This window comes from Acytostelium subglobosum (genome assembly GCF_000787575.1).
Source record: "Acytostelium subglobosum LB1 DNA, scaffold: scaffold3, whole genome shotgun sequence".
Classification (NCBI taxonomy): domain Eukaryota; phylum Evosea; class Eumycetozoa; order Acytosteliales; family Acytosteliaceae; genus Acytostelium; species Acytostelium subglobosum.
The window spans coordinates 1,544,520-1,557,896 of record NW_012236529.1 but is presented as its reverse complement, the minus strand read 5'-3'; the positions used below and the strand labels follow the sequence as shown (position 1 = coordinate 1,557,896).

At 44.1% G+C, this 13,377-nt stretch overlaps 5 protein-coding genes across 5 annotated transcripts; 1 reads left to right on the top strand and 4 right to left on the bottom strand.

Annotated features, from left to right (window-relative positions):
- Window positions 1–40: 40 nt before the first annotated feature.
- On the bottom strand, window positions 41–1,957 carry SAMD00019534_021030 (hypothetical protein; the record flags this gene model as incomplete). The annotated part of the gene is made up of 1 exon (XM_012902694.1): window positions 41–1,957. The coding sequence occupies one exon, from the start codon at window positions 1,955–1,957 to the stop codon at window positions 41–43; it is 1,917 nt and encodes a 638-aa protein (XP_012758148.1).
- Window positions 1,958–2,125: 168 nt separating this feature from the next.
- Window positions 2,126–4,192, bottom strand: SAMD00019534_021020 (hypothetical protein; the record flags this gene model as incomplete). Its single annotated transcript, XM_012902693.1, has 4 exons — window positions 2,126–2,150; window positions 2,234–2,382; window positions 2,456–2,666; window positions 2,748–4,192. 4 exons carry the CDS (start codon window positions 4,190–4,192, stop codon window positions 2,126–2,128), a joined length of 1,830 nt encoding a protein of 609 aa, XP_012758147.1.
- SAMD00019534_021010 (hypothetical protein) lies at window positions 4,056–4,604 on the top strand (the record flags this gene model as incomplete). Its single annotated transcript, XM_012902692.1, has 1 exon — window positions 4,056–4,604. One exon carries the CDS (start codon window positions 4,056–4,058, stop codon window positions 4,602–4,604), a length of 549 nt encoding a protein of 182 aa, XP_012758146.1.
- Window positions 4,605–8,382: 3,778 nt separating this feature from the next.
- Window positions 8,383–9,645, bottom strand: SAMD00019534_021000 (hypothetical protein; the record flags this gene model as incomplete). The annotated part of the gene is made up of 1 exon (XM_012902691.1): window positions 8,383–9,645. A coding segment is annotated over one exon (1,263 nt), but the record flags the coding sequence as incomplete, so codon positions are not given.
- Window positions 9,646–12,636: 2,991 nt separating this feature from the next.
- Window positions 12,637–13,247, bottom strand: SAMD00019534_020990 (hypothetical protein; the record flags this gene model as incomplete). Its single annotated transcript, XM_012902690.1, has 2 exons — window positions 12,637–12,780; window positions 12,867–13,247. 2 exons carry the CDS (start codon window positions 13,245–13,247, stop codon window positions 12,637–12,639), a joined length of 525 nt encoding a protein of 174 aa, XP_012758144.1.
- Between the last annotated feature and the right edge of the window lie 130 nt (window positions 13,248–13,377).

The window sequence follows — 13,377 nt, the reverse complement described above, 5'->3', positions numbered from 1 at the left end:
GAACGAACGATTCGAGCGAGCAAGTGAAGGGTTTGATTGATTAATTGATGTCTTGGAGTTTGGCACCCTTGGGCTCAAGCTTCTGGGAGAGCTTGAAGAGTGCCTCGTCAGACATGGGCGTGAATGAGTGGGGCGGACGTTGATGGTGCATCGACTGTTGCTGTGACTGTAGCTCGGTGATTGCGACACTCTTGCGCTTGTTAAAGATGGAGAATGTGCCACCTCCCGTGCTGCCATGGTGTGCATGCGAAGGAGAGAACGAGCCGCTGCTGCCTCCACTGCTGTTGGCCGGTGGAGGTGACATCTTGCCACTGCTGCCACCACTGCTATGCGCAGAGGTTGAGTAGCTGCGGTTATGTGTCTTGTTGTTTGATGGCACCATGATTGGGGAACTACTGTGACTACTATTACTGTTGTTGTTGTTGTTGCTGTTGTTGCTGTTGCTGTTGCTGTTGTGGTGAGAGTTGTTGCCGGAGTGGGGCGCGGCAAGCAAACCATAAATGTTGCTGGCACTGACACTCTTGCCACGCATAATCTTCTTGGGTGCATCGCTGGGTGGCTGGGGAAGTGCCATCAATACCTCCATTGTGGACGAGGGTGGCTCGTCTGTAGGCGTAGACGTGACTTGAATGACTGGTGGGATGGGGATCAAAGGGTTGCCGCTGCCCGAGGAGAACGAGGGTAGTGACACCAGCGAGTGATGTGGCGATGGGATATCGGGTGGAGTTGACAACAAAGAAGAGTTGGAAGTTGACTTGCGCATCACGATGGGAACACTTTGATGCTCTGGCAATGGTGACTCTTCCTCGTCCACCTCAGCATTCTCATCCTCCTCATTGTCCAACCGTCCATTGATGATAGAGTCGAGGAGTTGATGTGTCGAGCGCTCTTGCAATTTGATCATCGTTTGCAAGTTGCTGCTGCCACTGTTGTTGCTGCTCTCGAGGATATCGCGCATGGACGACGCTGGCGTGCTGGACATTGGACTCCACTCCTCGACATTCTCCTCGGTCTTGAGCTTCTTGGCGTGGTCAAGAGCAGTGCTAATCTCATACACATCACTGTCCTCGTCGTCCAATATCTCATCCTCAAAGGTCACGTCACTCTGTGGTTGAGCCTGCTTCTCTGGCGAGTCATCCTTGTTGGACGAGGTATCCATTGCTGGTGAGGCAGCCGCTGCTGCATCTGCCCCAGAGTCTACCATCTTGTTGCCATTGTTGCTGCTGGCGCAGTTGCCGTTGTTTGTGCCTCCATTGCCGTTGACATTGTTGCTGCTACCAGAGTAGGAGTTGAGGTACAAGGCTGAGGCCTCACCAAAGATGTTGAAGTTTGGCGTCAACAGTTGGGCAAGTCGCGAGTCTGCGCAGAGAGGGTATGCTCTGCCCTGGAACAACTGAATCTGTTTGATGGTGTTGTAGAACATCTTCAACTTCTGGATGTTGAGAGTCCATGTGTCCTCGCCAATGCCTGCAAAGTCCTTGTTGCCCTCTTGGATAAAGGTCATGTCGGTCAAGATGATGCCCATGAATGGAATGCATGGCACGGTCGGGTCGAGCGATCTCAACTCTGATCGATAGTTGTAGTAGTTCTCCTTCCTGTCCATCAGCTTCTCCAGGTCCAACAGCGACTTTTGTGTCTGCTTCTTCAAGTGCTTCATCGTCCACTTTAGTCGCAGGATGGAAGAGTGTGACAACGCTGCGTAGATGGCCATCATCGAGTTGTAGTTTCTCAACTCGTGAAGATGCTTGGCAATCTTGATCAACTTCTGCACGACCTTGCATCTGCTCTTCATCTTATCCTCGTTCAATATCGTTTGAATGACATTCATCGACATCTCGTTGAACCTTGCGATCAACTTTGTAAGATTGAGTGCATTGTCTTTCTCCTGTGCTTTGGTCCACGCTCCATTCAAGAACTCTGATGGCTGTGTTTGATAATGTCTTGGAGTTAGTATCATTCATACCATCCATCAATCAATCAATCAATCAATCCAAACTTACATCGRATGCAAATAAATATAGAATAGTCAATGACTGTGATGGCCTTGGCAATGTCTTTGGATGAGGCGTCCATGATTGTTTGGAAACTCTCGGTTCCAGCCCAGGTGGATGAGCGTGGACGTGAGTCAACTTCGTATCTGGATGGCAGTTCTGGGGTGGAACTAAAGTGTGATGAGGGCGAGTCGCCACCGCCCAACGGCGAGTAGTCAGCGTCCCATTGTGGCGTCGCGTACTCCTCCATTCTGCTATATTGTTCAGCCGACTTTAAACATGTGGACAGCACAGCCCTGATCTTCTGGTTCGATTTCTTTGTTACATATGACTTGGCTACAATGCTGAATGGTAGGTTGTAGCTGCCATTGACTCCGCCTCTCTCAGTGATCTAAGATGTGTTTGATTGTTTGATTGGAGTTAGTAGTTGAGCGATTGATGGACTTGGATGACATTATATATACCTTTGACTCCAAAGTTTCATTGATCTCTGTGCATAGACGTAGGATGACATCATAGTTGTAGGCCTTGTTTGACTCTTTGATGTAGGCCAAGAAGTCGCGAATCTTGTCGATGAACATGATGTCACAGAGTGCAGGAAGGTAGTATTGCTGCAGCCAGTTCTTAAGTATAGTACATATCCTCATTTGAACCTGAGGACTCTCGTGTTTAAAACTGGAAGTTGGATAATGGAAGTTGGAAGTTGTGTTAGAACGACCTAGTACACTCTGGACAACGAAGGCCAAGGTTACTTACATAGATATTAAGGTGTCTAGTATCTCAAATGACTCATATATGCATTCATGAGTTGTGAAAAAGATCCTGGAGTTGGAAGCATCGTCATTCTCGTTGATGATCTTGTATAGTTGCTTCTCCAGACATCGATCCAGTGCCAGCTTACGCTGGCGCTTCTCCTCGCGACGTGCCAGCGCACCCTCGGACAACTGTGAACTGTTGGAGCTGCTAAGCTGTTGTGCGTTGCTGCTCTCCAACGTCGAGGTGATCACCTCGTCACTGGTCGGTGCGGTGGCCGTCTGCTGCTGCGCGGCAGCCGTCGTGTCGTGGCACGCGCCACCACCTGCTGCTGACGAGTCCTCGATTGGGAAGATCTCGGACGAGTTCTTTAGCTCGCGCACCAGGCGATCGAATGGCGTTCCATCAAAGTTCATCGACTCCTCCCACTTGGGCACTGCAAGTGTGAACCGGTTGCGCTTGGAGGTGGGAGGCGATGAGTTGGGGGTTGTTGCCGACACTGTAGACGACGATTGTGATAGATGCGCCGCACCGCCACCCGCACTGTCCAGCTCGTCCACCGTGTCATCACTGCGTCGTAGCGTCATGTGGACGTTGGGTGAAGAGAATGAGTGGGTGGGCGATGAGCGGCCCGGCCTGGCCTCGACCGAGGCGGTGTCATCTGGGACCTGCGCATTGTGCAGGTTCAATGCCTGAACCTTCTTTATCAGGTCGTCCTTCTCGCGGTTCCACTCGGACTTCTCCTGTCGCAGCATGTTGATCTCATTGTTGGCCTCGTCCAGCTTCTGTCTAAGCAGCTGGCTCTCAGAGGGCGGCGAGAGGGTGGTGCGGGCGCTCAGTTCGGAGCGTCCAAGCACGGGCGTCGACGCCAGATGTGGCGATGATCGTATGGAGGATGGCGGCGTGTGCTGGCTGACGACTGTGGTCAGACCGCTTTCCACTGGCGCCGAGTCCTTCGTGATGTAGTCGACAGTGTCACCATCGCGCTTGCCTATGTTGATCAGGCGCAGGAACACACTGTCCCTTCGACTCTTCTTCTCGGGCACGGAGAGCACATTGTCGTTGCCGTCCACACTACTGGACTTGCTCGACTTGAGCTCCACTCTAGTGTCGGACGAGTTGAGCTTGTTCTGTCCAGATGATGCATGTGTAGTTGCGGCGCCGTCTATATCCACACTGTTGTTGGCGCTGTTGTTTGCGCTGTTGTTGGCGCTTTCAAAGGTTCGCGACACCCTCCTCAGCGAGCGGGTGATGAACTTGAAGTGTTTCTTGCGCTCGGAGGGTTTGAGTGTGCTGTGTGCATCGGGACGCATGGGCGATTGTGTGGCGCCATCGTCCGACGCCGAATCGTCAAACGTCAACGAGGCGGTGCGCATGGTCTTTGGTGAGCGCGGTGGCGTGGACAACAGTATGGGAGTGGAAGATGAAGGTGACATTGGTGGAAGCATGTGCGATGACGATGAGGAGTTTAGACTCGATGTTGATGTAGACTCTTTAGCAAACTTTGGAGGCAGTGGCGGTTTAGATCCACTGCTCGAGCTCGATGTTGATGTAGTAGTTGTTGTTGTTGTCGTAGTCGTATATTCGTTGTCCTTTGATCCTCCAACCATCTTGAATAGCTTGCTCAGACGTTTCTCGCGTTTCTGGCTGCCAGACTGCATGTTGATCGGATCCATTGTCTATGTATTTGTTGCTGTTTACTCTTTTGCTAATTGCTGCTGTTGCTGCTGTTGCTGCTGTTGCTGGATGTGGTGGCTGAGCTACCGTTCTCGCCGGAGGAAACGGCTAGTACCTCTGACACCCTCTATCACTACTACTTGTTCAGCTGTGATGTCGACTCAATCAATCTATCTTAACTAACTATGTGTTGTCAAACTATATATCGGTAGCTTGGGTTACTATTGATTGATTACTATGCTGTTGCTGATTGATTGACTGTTTGATTGATTGTTTGATCGATTGATAGAATGATTGATGTTTGTCTATATTATCGATAACTCTGTGACTGTAGCTTTGTTGTTAAAGTAGTAGCTGGATGTTGCTGTTTGGTCGATGTGATGTAACTTGGGAAAACAACAAGTTATTCTTTGAGTTGTGGAATGGATGTTATGTTGACGTCTTGTCGCTGTCTGTTTGGTCGATTGATTGATTGAATGATTGAGTTAGTGATGTTGTTAGCAATGATGTGTTTGTTTGTTTGATTGATTGAATGATTGAGTGTAATGGGCTATCACAAAGTGGAAGTAAACAAGTGAGTTGGATCGAGTCGAGTCGAGTCGTGAGCAATGAGGGAGCACGGATGTGGTGTGGTGCGGCGAGTTGGAATTGTCTCTTGAGTTAAGACAAAGAGTGTGTTATGTGTGTGATTGATGATGATGATGATGTTGGATGTGGAGGATGTGGATAGATGAGTAAGTTGTACACATACATACAACAGGTAGGGTAGTTTAGTCAAAACAAGTAAACAATAGATTGATAGAGTGAGTGTCCAGAATACTTATTCGATGGATGATGATGATGATGAGTGATAGACATCACATGCTTCATTCACACACACTCACTCTATCAAACAATCAATCAATCAATCAAACACACTTTCCGACATTGATATGTGACCTCTGCCGCTGTTGACACTAAAATAAGTACAGGCGGCAAAGCTGACAACGATCGTGGAAGCGCAGATGTAGCTTGCATCGATTGTGCTGAGATATGTCGGGCAAGCTGGCCAGTGGGTGATCGGGAGTGATGTGTGTGAGTGGGTTTGATTGGTTGCGTGTGGTGAGTTGTGTTACGAGTGTGATTGATCATTGTGTGTGTGTTGAATGAGTGTGTTGTGGATTGATGGCTGGGTGAATGAATGTGTGTATGTATGTGATGGTATGGTTCATTGCCATAACCTGTTGCCAACCAAAGAGAGAAAGTAAGAGATAGTGTGTGTGTGCCACACACAATCATCTAGAACTTACACAAAGTCCAAGGCTTGAAGTTGATTGGTCCTTTGCCTTTGAAGTTGACTGACTAATTGCTGATTGATTGCCAAGTCCACTGACCTCTAACTAACTATTGGTGAATGAATGTATATGTGTGTATGTAGATGTGTGTATGTGTATGGTATTGGTGATTGAGAGTGAATGTGTACTGTGGTGAGATTGGACAGTCTACGGATAGACTGATGGACTGTCGATGTGTGTGTGTGTGTATGAATGTCTGTGAAGTGTGACAGAGGTGAAGAACGTGATTGACTGAAAGGAAAAGGGCAAAGAATAATGTTGAATGAGAGAGTGCGAAAGAGTGAGAGAGTGTGAATTGCTAACCTTTGTTTCGCCTAAGCCTAGCCTAGCTCGAGCCCTATCTTATTGTTGTGGTAGTTAGTGGTTGTATGTGAGACTCCCCCGATCATGTGGATGTATGAATGAATGAACGAATATGTATGTTGTGTTGTGAACAGCAGTTGGATCTACTCGAAGAGAGGAGTGGAACGGAAGGGTATTGGCCTGTTGGTCCAACAACCACAACACCCTCCTTGGCAAAGATCACCTCACCTACCGGGTCGTTTCGTCTCTTGGCCTCTTATTATTTTGGTTCATGGAATACTGTTGTTGTTTGGGTTCCCTCTTGCATGAATGAGTCGACTGATTCTGATCAAAATCGGATCATCCAATGGGGGTACAACATACATACTCCTCCTCTATGGGGGCTTCACTCGTCTTTTTGTGGAGCCTATTTGATTGATTGATTGAATGTTTGAATGAAAGAGTGCGTGAGTGAATGATTCAACAAAACACCAACTTCAGTTAAAGTCTTGTGTCCAGAACAAGAACAACCTCATGTCCATGGTCATGTGATACACACAAGTTTTAGTTAGTATGTGACGACCTTGTGATGGTGCCCGTGTCCTCACCCCCTACCCTAGCCCAGCCAACATTCACATAAGGGGAAGGAGAGGAGATAATTTTACAGATAGAGAAGCGTGGATGGTGCTTGGACAAACGGCGTAGTAGGGTCAACTTGACCGCTGGCCTGGGTGCTTGGTCTTTGCAAAGTCCATACCCATTGCATAATACAATGTGTTGAAGTGTGGTAATGTACCTTACATCGACATCGCCATTGCCATCGTCATCGCCGCAGTCAACCAACCCAAAAAGGCAGGTGTCGAGTGAGGAGTAGTTATCTTTATGATCAGTATGATCCTTTATATGTAGATAATTATAATACTTGTTATGTTTGATTGACATGTCAATGACCATTCATTCCTAGCTAATGTATTGCCTTTTTTCGACAAAAACACCATCAGACAACGCTGATTGGAGGATTGTTGATCTGCCAGTTTGATAAACTGGTATTCCTTTGGATACGAGGGGCACGGTGAGCGTTGTCCAAACGTTATAAAGAACTCTGTTAGCTTCCAACCTGTCATTTATACCATTGATCAACATATCAAACTCGCCAATGTATATTAAACAATCATCAATTTGTGGTGCCATCAATATGAGATCTTCAAAGTTGTAGAGAACTCTCGATGGATCAAATATTTGGTTGAACTGAGTGAGAATCAGACGGTATATTGATGTGTAGAGGATGGATATCTATTGAGTGGAAGGAACAGTGATACCATCATAAGAATGTAGATCCAAGTTAATTGAGTGTTTAGACTTTAGCGATGTGAGAGCAGTCTTCACATATTCCATTTTGATATTCAAAGAACTTGTCCTTTGTAACCATTTGATAGAACATATGTTCATTGAAATTCCCATCTCTCTCACTCAACATTCTGATAAAGTTGTATCCTATTAAAGACTTTCCTGCTCCTGCAGCTATAGTTGATGGGAATGACACGTTGTTGAGTATATTGCTTCTCAGAGACTGTGTAAGTATTGCCTTTACACATTCAATCGCCAGATCAGTGCACTCTCTAGTTCTGTCAATTGAGACATCAGTTGAGACCTCAAGGAATTTTGAGGATTCCGAAAATTTGGTATTGTTGACCAAATCTAGAATATTGTTGTCTACATCATTTAAATATACTACTATTATTTGAAGGGATTATTAGTATTAGTATTCCTCAATTGAGGAATCATTACAACCCGATTATTGATATACATACAAGGTTGATATAGTTCCTTAAGACATTTCTTCATTTGGAGGGAATCTTTGAGTTTGGAGATGGCGACAATCTCAATGGCTACTGCTTCATTTGGGCGAATTGTCTTGAAACATGCAGCCTTCTGGTCATCAGCAAGATAGAAAGCTTGTGAAACAATGTTGGTCGCTTCTTGTTGAGGTGATGGTAGTTGTGACATGATGGATGGGGAGTGAAGGGAGTACAAAGAAAATAGATAATATTTCTACAGAAAATTAATTAATTAATTTCTACAGATAAGAGCTAATTAGAAATGTGTCAGACTAGATTGATGAGTGAGAAGTTAAGTGATGTCCACTTTCTTGTAGATCTTCAAAGTATTGTCATATTCATTGAGACCAATGACACTGATGGCTTAGTATATATCAAAGTTGTGGACTCAGCTGGTCGACTTGCGAAATGAAGAAGGTTTGCCGAGTGCAGCTGTGATCAATGTGCATCAGAATGTGATTTATATACATTATTCATTGAATGAATCTAAAGATTGGTCAACTAGCCAACTATCCCCAAGGGTAGTGTTGTCTTTGTTTTGGCCATCTTGACAATCTCTTGAGCGATGGCCAATGAGGATGTGGCGGATGGTGATGGTGAGTTGCGAACGTGTAGGATGGGCTTGTTGTCTGGCGCGTCAAAGATGAAGTCCTCAATGAGTGTGCCATCCATTGACAAGGCCTGAGCTCTCACTCCACTGCCAGCCGACTCGACCTGATCGACGGTGAGCTGCGGCATGTACGGCAGCAGACGCTGGAGGAATGCCCGCGGGAAGACGTCCTGCACAAACTCCTGGACACCAGTCCTGATGTGCTTGGCAGCCAGTCGTCTGAAGCCAGGGTTGATGATCGCCTCGTACATGTCGCGCAGGTTAACATCGCTGTAGTGATAGCCTTCGCGTGATGTGGCGAATACGGCATTGGGTCCAAGCCAAACCTCGCCATTGATACGTTTGGTGAAGTGTACGCCAAGGAAGGGGAACTGAGGGTTTGGCACAGGGTAGACGTTGCCTTTGATCAGATGTCGATGCTCATCCTTCAGTCTGAGGAAGTGCCCGCGGAATGGCACGATGTGAGGCTGATCCTTGCCATAGGCCAACTTGGCAACACGATCGCTGTACATGCCGGCACACGAGATGACGAATGCCGCAGACACCTGTCGTCCATCGGCGGCGCCAACCAGCATGGTTCCATCGCGCTGCATGTCGAATTGGGAGGCATTAAAGTTGAGCATGATGTTGCCGCCCATCCTCTTGACATCCGATCCAAATGATTGAGTGACGACGCCAAAGTCGACGATGCCAGTGTGCGGAGAGTGAATAGCGCGTAGACCCACGACATGTGGCTCGATCTCCTTCATCTGCGCTGGGTCGACCATGCGTAGGTCGGGTACGCCGTTGGTGAGTCCGCGCTGATAAATGTCGTCAAGTCGACTCAGCTCGTCATCATTGACTGCGACGATCAATTTGCCACATCGCTCGTGCGCTATGTTGTTCTGTTGTAGATAGTCGTACATTAGACGTGAGCCCTGCACACAGAGTCGAGCGCGTGCTGAGCCAGGTTTGTAGTAGACACCACTATGTATTACACCAGAGTTATGCGAACTCTGCTGTTTACCGAGTGTAGACTCGCGTTCCATCAAGCACACCTTGAGTGCAGGATTGCCAATCAACAATTCTCTCGCAGTTGCAACGCCTACTATTCCTCCACCAATTATAGCAACATCAAAAGCACTAGTAGTAGTAGTAGTAGTGATCTGACGAATACCAAGTTGACGATGTTGTTGATAATGATGATGAACATTTGTCCAACAACATTTGTTGTTGGCTGAGGCAATAATTGACAACTGTCTTGTCGATGTCAGTGTCTTATTCGAACACAGTCTAGTGAACATCACTATCTCCAATTGATATCATGTACAGTTAGTACCTGTCTGTTAACTTAAGTGATAAGATTGCTAAGCGTGACAGACATGTCTGTCTGTCTTCTCTTTTGTTGGTTGACTTAGAAAAAAAACAGGTTGTTCTTTTGAAAGGATATTTATTATTATTATCTCAAATGACGACCTAAGACTTTATCTATCTGTTCTCTTTGGCAATATATCTAATAGGTCGAATAATTTGGACTCTTATATAATTAATATTTATTTTTATTATTCTTCTTTCGATGTCTTTGAGTTTGAATTCTTTGTTTTTGGGAAATAATATTCTTGATTGGATTGACCAGTGATGATATGTTGGCATCATACATTGCCCAATGATTATTGTCCAATATTGATAAATCTATCATACATCCATTATCAAGTATATATTTTAAAATTGATAGATCATAATTATCAATGATAAACTTTGTATGAAATTGTATCATTGTTGACTTGATTAGTGATTTTACCTGATCCTCATCATTTACAAGTTGTTTGAATAGTAGGTCTAGTGTGGAGACATGACCATTCGTAACAATTATCTCAACCAAGTTGTACATTTCATTGAGTGGCATCAAAGGGACTGGACATACAGTGAATAGGAATTCCAGGAGTCTATCATTTCCATCTTTGGCTGCCATTTGAATTCTTGTATGATCTTTGGGCATCAGGTTGTCATGATGTCTATATGCATGAATGATGAGTTCAAGTTGATCGTCCATTATTGCTTGATTGAGCATAATTGATAGCATCTTGATCAGTGATTGATTGTCCAGTTTACAATTCCTCATTGCGTAATCAAAGAATGAAATAGATCCATGCTTTCCAATGAATGTCCATGTTTCAGTTGATCGAAAATTGATCAGATTGTTGTCTTCCAATAGTTTGTTGATTTCTTCACATCCACATGTCAATGTAAGCATCTGTAAATCTGGCTCAATCTTGAATACTCTCGGTCTATTAAGGATAAACATGAGTACTATATCAAGATTACGATTGAATATTGCTGCGGATGCAACTAACTTGATATGATCATCTACTACCAAATATGGTTTGTTCTCAAAGACATATTGGAAGTGATGAAATTTGAATGGATTCAATATTCTCACCTGGAATATCTTATTCTCTGGTGAAAGTAAGAATTTGAGCATGTCCATTGTACCATTGAATGGAATATTTGGATCATAGTAGAATGGATTGATTACTACATTATTGTCATTGAGGAACTTGACTACTTGCAACGATTTGTCACAGTCGTCGGCCTTGAAGAAACTTTCCAACATCTTACACCAGTCATTAGAATTGAATGCGTAGAAGTAATGTTTTGCCACTTGCCAAGTTTCCAGATTGTTGTCGATGTACCTGAGGGCCACCACCGCCTGAGTGACATTACCATATCGAATAATATGGCTCAACATTGAGTTTGTAACATACCCTCCTTTAACGATCATAACTCTCAGACCGAGGAAGAATGGAATGAGCAAGCAGTCTCCAGTGCGAATGTACTCATAAGCGGTCTCATAACTTAATTGATGTCGACCATATCGATCATTAACGAAAGTGGTCATACTCAACTTGACATATATCATTCTCGATTCATGTCCAATGTCTGTGTCATCCCTTTCCAACTGATCGACTAATAATGATAGTGAGCTTTGAGTTGATCGCTCGATGATTGTTTGACACTCTGAACACATCAATAGATTAATTGAATCAGAATGATAAAGACGCTCCAAATGTCCAAGTAATGCACCTGATGATGGGTGTGTAAAAGATTCAATACATGATTGAAGGTCGACATATTTGATCGACTTGGAGAGGAGTGATTCAATGAGTTGATGGTCTCCAGTCTTCCATATTAAAGCAGTGTGGAGACCTGATCGAGCCTCTGACTTGATCCTGTCGACCAGTGATGAAGGGAATGTATCCATGACGTATCTGATCATTGGTACTGATCCAGTCTTGAAGAGATCCAGAGCCAAGTTCTCTGCATTCTGTCCAGCATCCATGTTCAAATCATTTGGATCGAGGTATCCAGATCGGATGAGATGGTCCAACATTATTGGTTCCTTTCCAAACGAGCTAATCAAAAATGATGGCTTCAGATCATACTCTTATGGATTGGATTGTTTGATGAGTGTATCAACAATAAATGTATTGTTTGTGGTTAAACAATCATGAAGTATCCAGTAATTACGAAAGTATCCTCGATACTTATTGTAGATCACCATGAATGTCTCATTGTCCATGTCCATTGAACAAACCTCTGCCAATGCATCTGGTGTCACCTTGATACATAGGTTACGTTTGATACGATCACGTAGTAAACCAAAATGACGATGTTTAACAATGTCAATCATATCGGTCCAATGATTATACGATCGTTTATAGTTTGTAGTTGTAGTATTTGTTGATTTGTTGTCTACTTTTGTAAAGGTATCCACACGTCTATTATCAGGATGTAGTCTTATTATTGTCTTGAACAATGTCCTATTTGTCAATACCATATAAATTGCATTTTGTTGATCATTATTATTTCCAGTGGACATTATTGATTGATTGATTGACAAATAATAATAGTAATAATAATAGTAATAATAAAGATAGGATAGGGATATGTTGGTTATGGATAAACACTGTTGGATACTTTTTTGCTCCTGGTTCGCTGTGATTATGAAGTGATCAAATGCCAGGAACGTCGTTTCGCTTTGATGGGAAATTTCCAAAAAAACAGGAACTTTGTTGTATTGTATTATGATAATGTACAATGGTTGGTACAACATTTAGGTAGGCTGATTGACCATATCTCTCTGTCCTAGGACTACTGATGGAACAATGTCTTTAGCGATGTCCATGTCTTGTGGTGGGCCACAATGCCCATATCACGAACACCATCACTATAATCACCAATGAAATAAACACTGGATTGCATAGGTCCTCTTTGCGTCTGTTGCTAAACTTGTTGTTATTGCCGTGTCCCCGATACTTGACAACACAATGATTGAGTAATTGATAGTAAGTAAACCTGACCTTGGTTCCTTCCTTACGAACAACAACATCAACAAACATACATGTTTATGGTGATGATGTGAAGTGGTGTTGTCTGTATGTCCTTCAAGTTGTTGCTGTCGTTTGTAATATCTCTTCTTGAGAGTTTTGATAAGCTTCCATAACTCTTGCTGTGACATTTGTTGAACACCCTTCAACTTATGATCTTCATCATTATCTTCATCATCATCGTTAGGTACTGAAGAGGAGCCAGCAGCAGCAGCAGGGTTGAACTGAAGATGATTAGCTAGTAGACATAATATAACATCAGAGTAGTATCTGACATCAGTTGTTATCGAACGAACTATTGTGATCTTATCCTGATCAGCCATACTGTCATTGTTCATCACAACATTCACCTGGGCCTGTATATCTGCATCTGGCTTCCAAAATGTCTTGGCCATCTTATATGTACTTATGTTATTTGTTTGAGTGTATTTGTTTGTGTGAACAATAAATGATGTGTAGTTTGGGTAATGAGTGAGACTTTATCATCAACATTCTTTTGAATGTGAGGTAAGGTAATATAAGTGT